The 15,110-nt window shown below is 33.7% G+C and overlaps 2 protein-coding genes across 2 annotated transcripts; one reads left to right on the forward strand and one right to left on the reverse strand.

Moving 5' to 3' along the window:
- The first annotated feature begins 2,688 nt into the window (after positions 1 to 2,688).
- LOC112025663 (cytochrome P450 81Q32) lies at positions 2,689 to 7,576 on the forward strand. The gene is given in 4 exon segments (XM_024058339.2): positions 2,689 to 2,945; positions 2,948 to 3,367; positions 3,370 to 3,617; positions 6,737 to 7,576. Coding segments are annotated over 4 exon segments (1,467 nt in total). The 5' UTR covers positions 2,689 to 2,767; the 3' UTR covers positions 7,358 to 7,576.
- Positions 7,577 to 9,430: 1,854 nt separating this feature from the next.
- On the reverse strand, positions 9,431 to 14,716 carry LOC112025661 (cytochrome c oxidase subunit 6b-1). Its single transcript, XM_024058336.2, has 5 exons — positions 14,509 to 14,716; positions 12,703 to 13,038; positions 12,506 to 12,588; positions 12,304 to 12,385; positions 9,431 to 9,812 (listed from the first exon to the last, which is right to left on the reverse strand). Exons 1-5 carry the CDS (start codon positions 14,548 to 14,550, stop codon positions 9,759 to 9,761), a joined length of 597 nt encoding a protein of 198 aa, XP_023914104.1. The 5' UTR covers positions 14,551 to 14,716; the 3' UTR covers positions 9,431 to 9,758.
- Between the last annotated feature and the right edge of the window lie 394 nt (positions 14,717 to 15,110).

The raw sequence follows: 15,110 nt of genomic DNA on the forward strand, positions 1-15,110 counted from the left end.
AGATAATATTTGGTATAATGATAGGGCCGACCCTAGACATTTTAGGGCCTTAGGTGAGAACTAAAACGAGGCATTTTTATATTTATGTATTAATTAAATTATTATTTAATATTTTTATATTATAATATATTTCATTTTAAATCTTATTTTCTTGCCGTTTGAAATGCAAATTGACTAATTAAATTTTTGTATTCAAATTCTTCTAACATCTCATTTTCAATCAATAATATATCTAATTCACTTAATCTTTCTTGGACATTGTCAAACTTAGGTATGATTTGATGAATTTTAATTTTAAAAAAACTTTTTCTACAAAAGCAATAGTATTAAGTATTGTTTGTAAAATTCTATAAGCAATGTATGTATTTGGAAATAAATCTAACATTTGTATATAATTTAGTATGTCAATTGAAGTATAATCTTTTATTTGTACAATGTCTTTTAAAACTTTTAACTCTATAAATAAATCTAAACCATCATTATTATAATAAATATCAAGTTTGAGAAAAAAATTCAAGTTTAAAACAGTATTTTTGCAAATTATCATGAGCACAAAGTTCAGACAAATCACTCCTCAGATCGAAGGAAGCATGAGCCACCAACAAAAGGATTTAAGAGTAGAACTAGGGGAGAGAAAAAATAAGAGAGGCGGAGAGCAAGAGTTGAGAGAGAGAGGCAAAGAGCAAAAGTGAGACAGAGAAAAAGTATGAGTAAATTTTAGGGATTTGAGATTTTTAATTTGTTTTGATTTGAGATTGTTTTGTGGATAATTTTTTAGACTGGATTTACATTTTATCCCGTTGAATTTTGATTTATCTAGAGGTTAAGAAATTCAAAATAAAGTTGTAGTCGGATTCAAATAAAATTTCGGATTAAATTGTAACAATCTGAATAAAAAATTCTAGTAGAAAGATAGGGTGGAGTAATCTACTTCAAGAAGGCGACCAAACTTGCGTAAATATAGAATAATAACTCTCTCTAGAAAATTTACATTGTTCATAACCTTTACCTTCATTGAAAATTTTAAAAACATAGTGACTCACATCTGCCATCCAGACATCTACAACCGGATCCTTTCCAATTCACGTGAGATTCCATTGATCACTAAGTTCCTTTGCAGCCTACAAAAAGTATCATCCATCGGTCCATAGCAGTGCTTTCTTCATTGTTATAGGTGCCAAACCTAAACAAAAAGCCAAATATAAGGATAGTAAATTTTAGGCATAATGTGCATCTAATCACATACTAACAATTTATAACAAATGTAAAGATGCAAACTTTGTAAGTGAATAGTAAACAAAACTCAATGTCAGAACCAAGAAGAAAACACTTTAATCTGAAACTCATTGCAAATGTAATGATGCAAACTTTGTAAGCAATTTATAACAAAGATGCAAACTCTGGCTTTGCTATTTTTTTGGAAATTATGCAATGTACCCAAACCAAGTTGTTATCACCAATATTAATCTCTTTGGTTTTCACGTTTGACTGCAAAATTAAGAAAAAACTTAATTAGCACAGTAACTCACTTGACCCAATACATAGAAGTGGTTTTAATGAGAATAAGCCCACATACATTTAGCCACATGATGCATAATTTAACTTCAATTTTAGATTCTAGACACATGGCACAAAATTAGAATTCTAATTTGGTGTGTACATGTGGCACACAATTAGAGTTCTAATTTGGAATTTAATTTCACACTCTCTCTGCTTCACCTATTATTATATATATAGATATATAGATGAGTCAAGATTTCTGCTAGATAGATAATTTATTTATGTCTCCAATTAACTGATTCCCTTAGGACATTTCATAGAAAACATAAAAAAATTTTAAAACAATTAATTACTTTTTTCTTTTCCTTAAAAAAATTTCTAAAAATATTTTCTAAACCAATACTCTTTGGGCATCGGTAACTTTTCCCTTTATTTATATCCTTAATATGAGATTGGGTTCTACCTTGAGTAGAAGATTGGCTCGATGATATAAGTTATTGTTTATATTTATAATAGAGTTGGTTTGGGAATTGGATTATGTATTGATATCCTTGATTGTTTGTAAAACACTAAAACTTATATAGTAAAATTTATAATAGGCAGTATCGTTTCATATATATAAAATAGTGATGCTAGGGACATTTTATAATTTACTATATAAATCTTACAAATTGAATGTTGTCTCGTTACTCCAATTTCTTGTTACTATAATATTTCTTTGTCATTTTTTTACATGAATTTATTTTGACTAGTTATTATAATATACTATTCTTAACTTCCTCCCCACTATATTTTTATTATTTAATTTTAAAGATAATTATCTTCCCTTACCCCTCCACCCCACCCCCNAATTTTGATTTATCTAGAGGTTAAGGATGATACTTTTGGGATAATTGATTTTCTTTAGACCAAAAAATTATTTAGGTTACCAATGTTTACAAAAATGTTTCAAATTTTTGTTTTTTTTAGTACAAAAATGTATCAAATTTATTCAAGTTTCTTCTGAAACAAATTTTGTTTTTAGTACTTTTTTTTTCAAATGTTGGGGCCGCTTTCCTTTCACTTGAGGGCCTTTGGCAATGGCCTATTTCGCCTCATGCATGGGCCGGCCCAGTATAATGGAGATACATGACATTTATTTCACTTGAGTTGGATCTACATTGGTGGGATCTACAAAGGTGTTTTTACGCCATATTCCTCACCACAAATTAGAGCTGACATTCATATATACCAATCCCACACCTTTCCAACCCTTTAGCATAGCACCATGTTCTTCCAAATTCTGCTCTTTGTAGCTTTCTGTGTCTTCACACAGTACTTTCTCTCAAAGCTTCAAAACCTCCCTCCAAGCCCCTTCCCTACTCTCCCAATAATTGGCCATCTCTACCTTCTCAAAACCAAGAAACCTCTCCACCAAACTCTCTCCAACCTATCAAACAAATACGGCCCATAGTTTTTCTCAACTTCGGCTCTCGACCAGTCCTTCTTATTTCTTCTCCTTCTTTAGCCGAAGAATGCCTCACAAAACGCGACGTTGTTTTCGCCAACCGGCCACGCCTGCTCGCAGGAAAGCACCTTGGTTACAACTACACCAGCCTCACTTGGGCTCCATATGGTGACCACTGGCGAAACCTTCGCAAAATCGCTTCCCTTGAAATACTCTCGTCCCATCGTGTCCAAACTCTTTCACACATACGCAGCCATGAAGTTCACTCACTCATTCGCCGCCTCCTAAGCCAAAAAGACCAGCCTGTGGACATGAAAGCGTTGTTCTTTGAACTAACACTCAACGTGATGATGAGGATGATAGCTGGGAAGCGTGAAGTGGAGGAAGGGAGGAAGATTAGGGAGATTGTGACTGAAACTTTCTTGTTAGGGGTGTAACGATTATGGAAGATTATTTGCCATTTTTGAGGTGGGTTGGGAATAGAGGGAAAGAAAAGAGGTTGATATTGGTGCAGGAAAAGAGAGATAGTTTTATGCAGAGTTTGATAGAGAAGCATAAAAGAATGGGATCAAGTGAGGGAGAGAAGAAAACGTTGATTGAAGTTATGTTGGCTAAGCAAGAATCGGAACCTGAGTATTTCAAGGATGAGATTATCAGAGGCATCATGCTGGTAAGATCTAACTTCTGCACCAAAGTTTTTTTGTTTGTTTGTTTCTTTTTTCTTAAAGAAAAGTAAAAGATAGGACCTCTGTGAATACATTCAACGACCAAACTGTAATGTATTAATGAAAGTCGACCTTTCTCACTTTTTTGCATTGAAATTTCATTAACACATTAGGAGAAATGTCAAAAGACACTGCCAATTTCTCAGGACAGAGTTGAGTCACACTTATCTTTTGTGGCAGGAGTCTTGCTATAATTTAGGAGTAGTTGAGTATTATTACTTCAACGAATCAACAGTGCAGGCAAAACTAGCATGTATATTGAAAGAAATGACCCCTTCGTTGTGGTAAAGTGCGTGATAGTAAAAGATCTAATTTTTAGCATACATATACAATTTTTACTACAATCATGTTGAAATGGATGACTATGATGAGTGGATAATTACTTAAACATGTACCTTTCATCTTTTTCCATAACTATAATTGATTACATTAGTAAGTTGTGACAAAAATTGTTTCCTAAACTTTTTCATTTTACTTATTAATGGCTTTCAAATTATACCATGAATGAAATTGATACTACGTTAACAAGTTAACAACATAATAGTAAATAAATTTCTTATTTACTTTATGTTGTGTGTTTTAAAAGTTGACATTAGTTTCTGTGAGAACATAATAAAGCTTATCTTGGTAATAAACAATTGTTTGAGAGCTTTGCATTACATATGTAGACATCACATTAGTTTGATAAAGATATTTATAATAGAAAGATGATAGCAAAGTAATTAAGGACAAAATTTAGTTATAAAATTTGTTGTAGTTTAAGGCAAGAATTTTACTCAATAAACTAAACATTATTATATATTTTGAAAATCTAATTATTGAATTGCATGTTCTTTACATTTTTAATATATATATCAAGTTTTGTGTCAATCAGATACTATTTACTATATGATCTATAAACTTATATTTTATTCATAATTTTAAACTACAAAAATTAGCAATTTAAACAATTTATTGATGATCTAGCTATTGATATTTAATTTTTTAGAAATTTTGTAAGTATGGATGATAAAAGAAGAAGATGTAATCCAATGGAAGATTTGTGAAAATTCACCTCTAATAAAATGATTTTGAGTAAAGTTGTAGCCTAAAATTATAATCAATTTTGTAGCTAAATTTTGTCCATTAATTAAAACTAGTATGTAGCCCCGTGCTACTGCACGGGAATGAATATATTATTAATCATGAGTTTATTCGTGTTTAAAAGCATTAGTTAAGTCTAAATTCATATTATTAACCAGAAAATTTTATTAACAAACTTAGCAGTATATATATTTTACACAGAAAGATGAAACTTGGTGACAATGTTTATCCAAAAGATCCATTAACGCTTTTGAATCCTTAATCTCTATTGGTGATTGAAATTTTTGTAGCTTAAAAAATTTTAAATTAAAAAAAAAAAAAAAAAAACCCTCTCAGAGTTGTACTCATTTTGTAGTTTTATGATGGGTTATTTTGTAACATGATGGGCATTTGTGTGAAGAAAAAACATTTGAAGTTCTATGGCTAATAAAAGAAATTCTCTCCAATTTCTTTTTATAGATAGATGAGTTTGTGCGTGTTTTTATACATCCTTCATAATTGTATTATCACGAAACAGGTCCAATGGATTTAGATTGATACCACTGATTCCCAAAGTATGAGTGTTTAATGTGTTATTAATTTCATCTCATTGGTTTCTACACATGACAGCAAAATTAAAAATAATTAGATTGTACACGTGTATAGTAAAATTGGACTCCAATTTCAAATTCTAATTGAACAATTGGAATGATAATATATGATAGTAACAAAAATAGGAAAATTCAAATAAAATTTCGGATTAAATTGTAACAATCTGAATAAAAAATTCTAGTAGAAAGATAGGGTGGAGTAATCTACTTCAAGAAGGCGACCAAACTTGCGTAAATATAGAATAATAACTCTCTCTAGAAAATTTACATTGTTCATAACCTTTACCTTCATTGAAAATTTTAAAAACATAGTGACTCACATCTGCCATCCAGACATCTACAACCGGATCCTTTCCAATTCACGTGAGATTCCATTGATCACTAAGTTCCTTTGCAGCCTACAAAAAGTATCATCCATCGGTCCATAGCAGTGCTTTCTTCATTGTTATAGGTGCCAAACCTAAACAAAAAGCCAAATATAAGGATAGTAAATTTTAGGCATAATGTGCATCTAATCACATACTAACAATTTATAACAAATGTAAAGATGCAAACTTTGTAAGTGAATAGTAAACAAAACTCAATGTCAGAACCAAGAAGAAAACACTTTAATCTGAAACTCATTGCAAATGTAATGATGCAAACTTTGTAAGCAATTTATAACAAAGATGCAAACTCTGGCTTTGCTATTTTTTTGGAAATTATGCAATGTACCCAAACCAAGTTGTTATCACCAATATTAATCTCTTTGGTTTTCACGTTTGACTGCAAAATTAAGAAAAAACTTAATTAGCACAGTAACTCACTTGACCCAATACATAGAAGTGGTTTTAATGAGAATAAGCCCACATACATTTAGCCACATGATGCATAATTTAACTTCAATTTTAGATTCTAGACACATGGCACAAAATTAGAATTCTAATTTGGTGTGTACATGTGGCACACAATTAGAGTTCTAATTTGGAATTTAATTTCACACTCTCTCTGCTTCACCTATTATTATATATATAGATATATAGATGAGTCAAGATTTCTGCTAGATAGATAATTTATTTATGTCTCCAATTAACTGATTCCCTTAGGACATTTCATAGAAAACATAAAAAAATTTTAAAACAATTAATTACTTTTTTCTTTTCCTTAAAAAAATTTCTAAAAATATTTTCTCTAACTCTAAAAAAAAAAAAAAAAATTCTCCATATTTTCTCTCCTTTTTCTTTTCTTTTAATTAAAGACTAAAGAGTTCGCAATTTTCTCCATAATTATTTAATAGGAACTTTTTTGACAAATCAAAAGTTTTGGCTGAACGAAAATTCAAAATCTGAGACCATATAAGTGCTCATATAGATAAACATAGAGGACTATGATTTTGCTTGATTTGTGTACAGGTTTTACTATCTGCTGGAACCGACACTTCAGCTGGGACCATGGAGTGGGCAATGTCGCTATTACTGAACCACCCAAAAGTCCTAAAGAAGGTGCAAGCCGAGATTGACAATGTTGTAGGACATGATAGGCTAATTGATGAAGCAGATTTGGCCAAGTTACCTTATCTCCATTGCATTGTAAATGAGACAATGCGTATGTACCCAGCAGGACCATTACTTGTACCACATGAGTCATCAGAGGATTGCATGGTGGGTGGTTTCAAAGTCCCAGGTGGCACTATCCTACTGGTTAACATGTGGGCCATACATAATGACCCTAAAATTTGGGATGAGCCAAGGAGTTTCAAGCCAGAGAGATTTGAAGGGTTTGAAGGGGTTAGAGATGGGTTCAAGTTTGTGCCTTTTGGGTCAGGGAGGAGAGGGTGTCCTGGTGAAGGGTTAGCCGTGCGTGTTGTTGGCTTGGCTTTGGGTTCACTGTTACAGTGCTTTGAGTGGGATAGGATTGGTGAAGAAATGGTGGACATGAGTGAAGGGAGTGGGCTCACCTTGCCCAAGGCTCAGTCATTGTTCGCTAATTGTCGGCCACGACCAGCTATGGCTAATCTTCTTTCTCATATCTGAACCAATTTAGCATATGCTTTGGAGGAAATTATTGCACTAAAAGTACTTAATATGCCGTGATAATCAAGGAATCTATCAATAAGTTAGATTAGACAACTGCTTGTCCTCGTTAGGCAAACTTCTCCATTGACAACTGCTTGTCCTCGTTAGACATACTTCTCCATTGCCTATATTTGTTATTTTCGTGATTTCAAAATTTTATGCCATGCATGTTTCCGATCTCTCCTTAAAAGATGAATCCGAATTTGGTAAGAATAAGTCCCAATTAGGTAAGAATAAGGTGTAAAACTCATATTTTATACCATTTAATAAGATATTGTCACATCAATATTTTATTTAAAATATTCTCAAAAAAAAAAAAGTATTTTACTTAAAATTTAATACTCTTACTATACCTAATAACAGCTCAATAATTTCTCAATTTGATTAGATTTATATATGTATATTAGAATTGATTGAGAATGGTTGTGCTTCTTTTTAAATATGTGATAAGATGATATGATATGTTAGGTTTAAAAGGGTAAAACATGAGTTTTATACCACATTTTTTTCATAATTTAATCTCTTAGAAAATTTATGCTATGCATGTTTCCAAGATGTCCTTAAAAAAAATATCAATTTCAAAATTTTATGCTATACATTTCCAAGATTTCTTTTAACTATATACTATAACATATAAAATTAACTTTTAAAAAATTTATAAAATATATGAATTGCTCTAACTTAGAAGCAAGGTTGGTCACGCAGCCACATGGTGAGCACAGAGCGAAATATTCTTTCGCATTTGACTAAAAAAAACAAAAAAGATGCAAAGTTGGTGAATTTTATTTTTACAAGTTGTTTAAAAAATCATAATATCTAATTACCTATAATGATATGATTTCAACTATAATTTAATTATTAATAATATTTGTGAAGGAATAAATTTTTTAAGCATTATCAATTATTATAATAAATTTGTGAAGGGATAAAGTTTTTTAATTATAGTATTTACTATACGCGTGAAAAAGATTAACCAACTTACTCATTGTAGAGGGTCAAACTCATTTGATAAAAAACAAACTTTATCAGTTAATTTTGTCTTGTGATGAGCTTAGTTTTATTATGAGCTTAAGCTAGATTTGTGTTGAAATAAATTAGATGCATCACTCATTAATTGCTACTACTCAACTCATTTGACCACCCTACTCAGACTGAATATCCAGAAGGAATCTTGCCCACAGAGATTGAGATCGATTACAGGTGAAGCATCTAATAAGCCGAACACATACTTTAGTGGGAAATTGTTGCCCCAGCTACTTCATTATACGACATGCCGTGATAACTCAAGGAATTGTTAGATATACCCTGGCCATTGTCTATGGTTCTTTCTTCTTCTTTTTTTTTCGGGATGAATCGGTAAAATAGTAAAACCCCAGAACTGTGTATGAGAATGGAATTCTGTTTGCTCACTTTAAATTGAGTAGAAACAAAAACAGGCATTACAAAGCCTAGGTCGCAGCTCAAGAAAACAGAATTACACATATAAACGGTGAAACCAAAGTCAAAACAGATCACTGCATACCAATGCAACAAAACAGAGCACATCCTCAGGCTGAAACAACAGTAAGAACCTATGTAATAGGTTTGTTACAATGTGATTCGTAACTTCAGAAATCAATGCTATATAATTCCGAAGTTGAAGTTGCTAAAGAAGAGAATATTGCCGATCTTTTTAATGTTGGTCGTCTATTAGACAGGGCATAATGAGAGTCTAAAAAAAATACAAAGCCACCAAAGATCAACAAACTAGGATGGATATTAGATAAATCCGGCTGAAGCAAGCAGAAAATTTATATTGCCCTTAATAGCCAAATGTAGTAGACATGTTGAAGGTGTAAAGAAATTAATCTCCTTTGAATCATATAGTTTTGATAAGTCCCTTAAATCGTATAGTTGAAAGAGGATGAAAGGAAGAAATATGACAGGACCTCAAGTCAAGAAATGAAATAACCTAGTCCAAAGCACATTACCTCTGACTAAAGAATTTTAAGCAATGACATACCAAATTTCTCAAGGCTTATCAAACAAAACTTTATCAAGAAACAATATGATTTATTATGTGATGGCTATAGCCGTACAAAATACCCCTGAGGTAAATTCTACATACTTATTTTTGAGTTCCAATCACTAACCTCTAACTGCTACAGAACAGTTAAAGCAGATATATAAGATGGAAAAATGCCTCAGTGATAATAAAACAATAACTTTGTTCATGAGCAACAATTTCTCTGTATTTGAACTGGAAACAGTTCCAACAAGCAAGGAAAATTTCTTATTAACTCACTGTTTTAATGGGACATTCCCTTAGGATCCATATCTCATTAAAGAAATTCATATCTCGAATTTAGTAGAAATTCATCTACAGAGGACCTGGAAAGGTTCCGTTCTCCCTTTGCTCATTCCATCTGTCAACCTGGCATACATGAAGAACACAACAGCTTGCTTAAAAGAGCAATGTTAACACAACCTATTCACCCAAGAAACAAAGAAGTGACGGAAAATTCCATCTAAATTACAGTCTGTAAAATGCCATGATCAATCAGCCAACAATAGTTTAGCATATCTACCTAAGCTGTGATGATACTTTTTGTATTGTGTAACTAGATACCAGTTTCTTTCAGCAGCAGTAACCTTTTCCACTATTTTAAGTTGCCAGAAAGTAACGCCTAATTGTACAAGCTAAATATCTAATTTGTGATAATGCTCCAGTTTGTATTGTGTAACTAGATAATAGTTTGTAGACCAAATTGCAAATTGCACCCTCTAAGTTTGGAGTTATTTTGATGTTGTTTCCTTATGTTTAAACATTTCTATGTTTGTCCTATATAATGTTTTGAATCTCATCCTTCCTTCATGCCCATTGATGTTGTGACCATTTTTCTTTCACTATAACTACACCATTTTGAGCACATCACAAAGAAATGCCACGATCAATCATCCTTCATGCCCATTGCGTCTATTTTATATTTTCCTTTTCATTTGCTTCTTTTTTTCTTTCCCCTTTTTCCTCTCTCCAGTCTCCGCCACTAGCCCTCACTCCAACTGCCTCCGCCAATCCCTTCCCCATCCAAACAGAGTACTGGCAATCCAACCCCACCAACACATCACTATCTGACCAGCTTTTTCTAAGAGCATTTTCCAACATCATAACAAATTACAGGCAATCCAACCCTGCCATCAAACCACCATCTCACCAGCCGCCGGCACCACCAACAGAACACAACATTACTAAATAATAAAATCAAATCCTGATCAGCCAATACAAAACAAAACACAGCAAGCAGGCCCAAACACCATAAACACACATCAAACCAAATGAGACCCAAACCCAATTCACAAAAAGCCAGCACCATGCCTCCATCAACCATCAAGAGCATAACTAAACAACTCCAAGAAACACGCACTGAACACAAACCTGCCAATCACCACTCGAACCATTGTTACAAACCACCAAGCACACTCACCTGGAGCCCCAAAGACCTACTCCCTCAAACCCACATCAAGTCCTACCACCTTGGCTAAAGTCCACATGACAACACCAATGTGCCACCCTTCAACACTTGAGATGAATCCACTGTGTTGCCTTGCTCCGGTTCTGATTGATCAGAACCAAGCCAACTCAGTAGCGGTGATAGTGCCAGGTCAATTCCAATTAGGGATCAATGTATCGGCAAAAGCCATGAACTGCCCAAAATTGAGCCTCTTGCCACAGGTTTCTTCAGTCAAATACCAAATTGGACAGATAATCAACCACGGTGAACCACAATGGCGAAGATACAATCATGGAAGTGAGAGATATGAAGGCATGTAACAGCAATGGCATTCTGGCTAGGATTCATTTGTTTGCCCAAACATTTTCCCCCCTTCTTATCTTTAGAATTCTCAGCAACCAACCAGAATTTTTTTTTATTTTAAAAAGTTTTGGAAATTTTTTTGGTGGAGGCACTCAAGTTTGCCCATCCAACTATGATGAAAGAGAAAATGAATATGGGAAGTAGGAAAAAAAAAAGTGAAGAAGGAATAAAAAGGGGAAAAAAATTGGATTAATTAAAAATAAATAAATATTGATGTAGCTAGTTTTGAATAAAAATACTATGCTGTGTTGTTCTTAGTTGGCATTTAATAGCCACATATTAACGAGAATGGACAGAATGGCCAAATTAAAACAGGCTTAAACTTAGGGATTAAAATCCAAAATTTAGACTTTAGGGCTAAAATCAAAATTACCCCAAACTTTAAAGGTGTAATGCATTTTAGTCATTTGAAAAGAACAGCAACATTTTACAACTTTTTAAGTCAGTCCATCAAGTATAAGATGTATATACTATCATCATTCTTGATTTTTTTTTTTTTTTGATAATTTGATAGTTGGGGGTGAGGGGATTTGAATCCGAGATGTCTCTGATAGAAACTCTAGGAAGTGCCAACCAATTGAGCTACAATGCTCTTGACATCATTCATGAATTGTTAGTTGTTCATACAGTACTAGGTGACAACCAAATGAAGTCCATACTCCAGACTTCGATCCAATGAACCAGCTTGTGTAAAGACTTCAGGTAAGAGGTATTTAGTTCTTACTAATCTAGGTGGTACTATTTCAGCAACCACCCCACCCAAAATAAGAAAGGTGCTGGGGTTCAGTACCCCTTTTCTTATTACTTTCAGCTTTGCACTTAAACTTTCTAATTGATAGCAAACTGCAATTAAGCATCATCAGCACAAACTGGGGGCATGAGGTTCTCAATTTGATTGGATTTAAGTTACCGAACACATAACGGCAATGGACAAAATGCCAATAGGAGTTTATCTAAAATCTAAATGGTTAAAACAAACCTTAGGATGATTGATAAGAAAAGACAAGCATTATACTATCATGTACATGCAAAAGCATAAAAGATACATACCCATTCACCCGGGCAAAGTGCACGATAATATTTTGAAAACTTATCACACTCTGCGGCACCTTCCCCCTTTGCAGCTATGCACCTTTAAAAGATCAAAAGAATCAAGATATTGTCAGAAAAGCTGCCTGGTGCCAAGCTGGCACATAAATAACCTAAATAAGTTTAAGAAGAGAAAGGAAATTTCAAAACAACTTTGACTTACCGATGATACTCAATATATCGAGTAAAGCAATGCCTTGTTTGATTTGTAGTTGGGAATCGGAAATCTGCAGGTGCTGTTTCAAGCTGGGTAACCAAACTATATTAATATAAGTGAACAAAAACGAAACATAAAGATGAAAACAGTGAGTAAATTAACACAATTAAGTAGCAATGAAGGGAAGTTATAGACATAGGAACCTTAATCTCTGGTGTCTCTTCAACAGCTTCTTGTTCACCAGCATTCTCTTCAGAATTTTCACTGCTTGCTTCGGTAGCAGCTGGAGCAGCTTCAGTGTTGTTTTCAACAGCATCAGAATTGGCTTCAGTGCTCTCCCCAGCAGCAGGGTTAACTTCACTGCTTTCTTCTGTGGCAACTGGGGTAACTTCATTGCTTTCTTCAGCAGCAGCAGGTGAATTCTCAGCTTTCTCAGATACGACTTCATCAGAGGCAGCATTTACTGGCTTCTCAACCTCTTTTACTTCCACGGATTTAGTACCCGCATCTGGCTTCTCCTTCTCTTTTAAATGGTAATGCTGTAAGTCAAAGCATTTAGCAGAGAAATGTTACCACCCTAACAAGCTTTAGTTATTTTACAAATAGATAGGATTTTCATAAACATCCCAAAATGGAAATGGCAGGGCCTGAAAATATTATGTCAACCTCCACAGAAATGCAAAAATTACCATCCTAAAGGGATGCGTAGATAGCTGAAAGCCCAGTAAGAATAGGGTCCACTGACTCCACTTGGTAAAGCCTTCTGAAGAAATTCTATTTAAGAAGTGCAGTTCCAGTGATTGCATGGGGTAGATGGTTGGGGAGGCTTGGTGTGTCACATAATAGAAGGGACAGAGCAAGAACAAGGATTGACTGATGAGAAATGAGACGGGATGGGTTCACAAAAGGGTTTTTGGTCATTAGTGAATTTGAGTGAGGGCATTTTAGGCAATTCACTTAAATTCATAAAACCCAAACCACTGTGCAAAAACACATATTTGTGTTACAAACGTGTGATTTCAATCAGTATCTGTATCAAAGGGCACTAGATAAACTGCAGTACTTTCTACTGTATTTTCAATAAGCTCACTCTGGAACTCACAGCCAAACACAAGAAGTTTAAGCATTTGACTCACAAGATTACAGTACCAAAATGCCACTTAATCAGCACTTCTAAATTCATGCTGGAGTAATGGGCTGGGAAAACAGTGCAAAAGCTATCATGATAAGTATTCTAAATTGGGGAGACTAACTGAACATTTTGAGAATACTATTACAATATGCATTGGTGTCAGAACACTCTACCTTAAATCTTTCTAACACAGATTGAAATCAATACATTATCCTACAATTCATTCATATGTTATTGTCTTCAAATGAAATCAAATTATTTCAATGCATTATTTTTTAGTTGGTTTCTTTACAGGTGATATTATCGGTTATCCTAACTAGGAATCCACATAGTCTGTTCATGAGCTTATCCCTAGAATGGCTGCTCAAACAACATAAATTTCCATCCACCCCCAACCCCCCCCCCCCCCAAAAAAAAATANAAAAAAAAAAAAAAAAAAAAAAAAAAAAAAAAAAAAAAAAAAAAAAAAAAGATCAAGTCTATTCCTTTTCACCATTCTATTACAATTAAGTGCATTTCATGTTGAAAAAACGGGTTCCTCAAAGCTCACAATCCAGGACAAAGATTAGGCTTCATCGTTCATATTAAACAACAAATACAACCCGATTTATATCTAAAGCTTACATCTTTATCAATCACATCACTTTCTTAAAAACGAAAAAAAAAATTAATTGACCCACATAAAAAAATCGTATAATGAACACAAAAATCAATTGAAATCACAAGCCACTGCAAAAAAAAAAATGAAGATCTATGCTTGAATGAACACAAACTTAACCAAACAAAAATAGATCCACCTTAAATAATTTGTTTAAAAAAGAAACAAGTGAAGCAATTGGAGAGTTTGGAAGACAAAGGACGAGAATGTTACTGTTACCTCTGACAGAGTTGGGGTTTTGTCGCTTTGAGGCTCCGCCATTGATGGAAGAGAAAGCGATCTGCCACTGGTATCAACACAGTTAGCTCAGGTCAAAGAGGCGGCCAAAGCTATGAATGAAATGAAAAAATGTGTGTCCGTGTGTGCGTTAGGTTGGGATGACAGAATGTTTTACAGTGTTACTGTGGTGGTAAAAGTGAGGAGTGTACTGGGTGTTCGCCACGTGTCCATTTTGTGGGGGGACTTTTTCAGATTCTGGTTAGATTAAGAACAAAGATGGTTGGTTTTCGAAGCTGCTGGTGGGTTGGGTACTTGCGTAGTGTTAAGTACCCGATTTCAAGTGGATCATGGATCATGTATCGGATGCAATAATCGGACTGAAGTCTGCCATGCTGATTTGGCCCATGGGCCTGTGAGAGTCTCATAATTAAAAAAATAGGACCAAAAAACCAAACAACCAACAAACTTTGGTGTAGATTTAGCACTTAAAAATTAAAATGAGAACATATCTCATATTTCCAACATATGCATCATTCATTTCAATCATTTGTGAAAAATTGTGTCTAATTTGACTGAACAATTAGGTTCTGTTTGTTTCAATA

Source organism: Quercus suber, unplaced genomic scaffold (genome assembly GCF_002906115.3).
Source record: "Quercus suber isolate HL8 unplaced genomic scaffold, Cork oak 2.0 scaffold_25, whole genome shotgun sequence".
NCBI classification, from domain to species: Eukaryota; Viridiplantae; Streptophyta; class Magnoliopsida; order Fagales; family Fagaceae; genus Quercus; species Quercus suber.

Coding starts and splice junctions, on each gene's coding strand:
- LOC112025661 (XM_024058336.2), bottom strand. CDS start 14,550: ATGGCGGAGCCTCAAAGCGACAAAACCCCAACTCTGTCAGAG. Junction 13,039..14,508: donor AAACCCCAACTCTGTCAGAG/GTAACAGTAACA, acceptor TTTGACTTACAG/CATTACCATTTAAAAGAGAA. Junction 9,813..12,303: donor CACTTTGCCCGGGTGAATGG/GTATGTATCTTT, acceptor CATGTATGCCAG/GTTGACAGATGGAATGAGCA.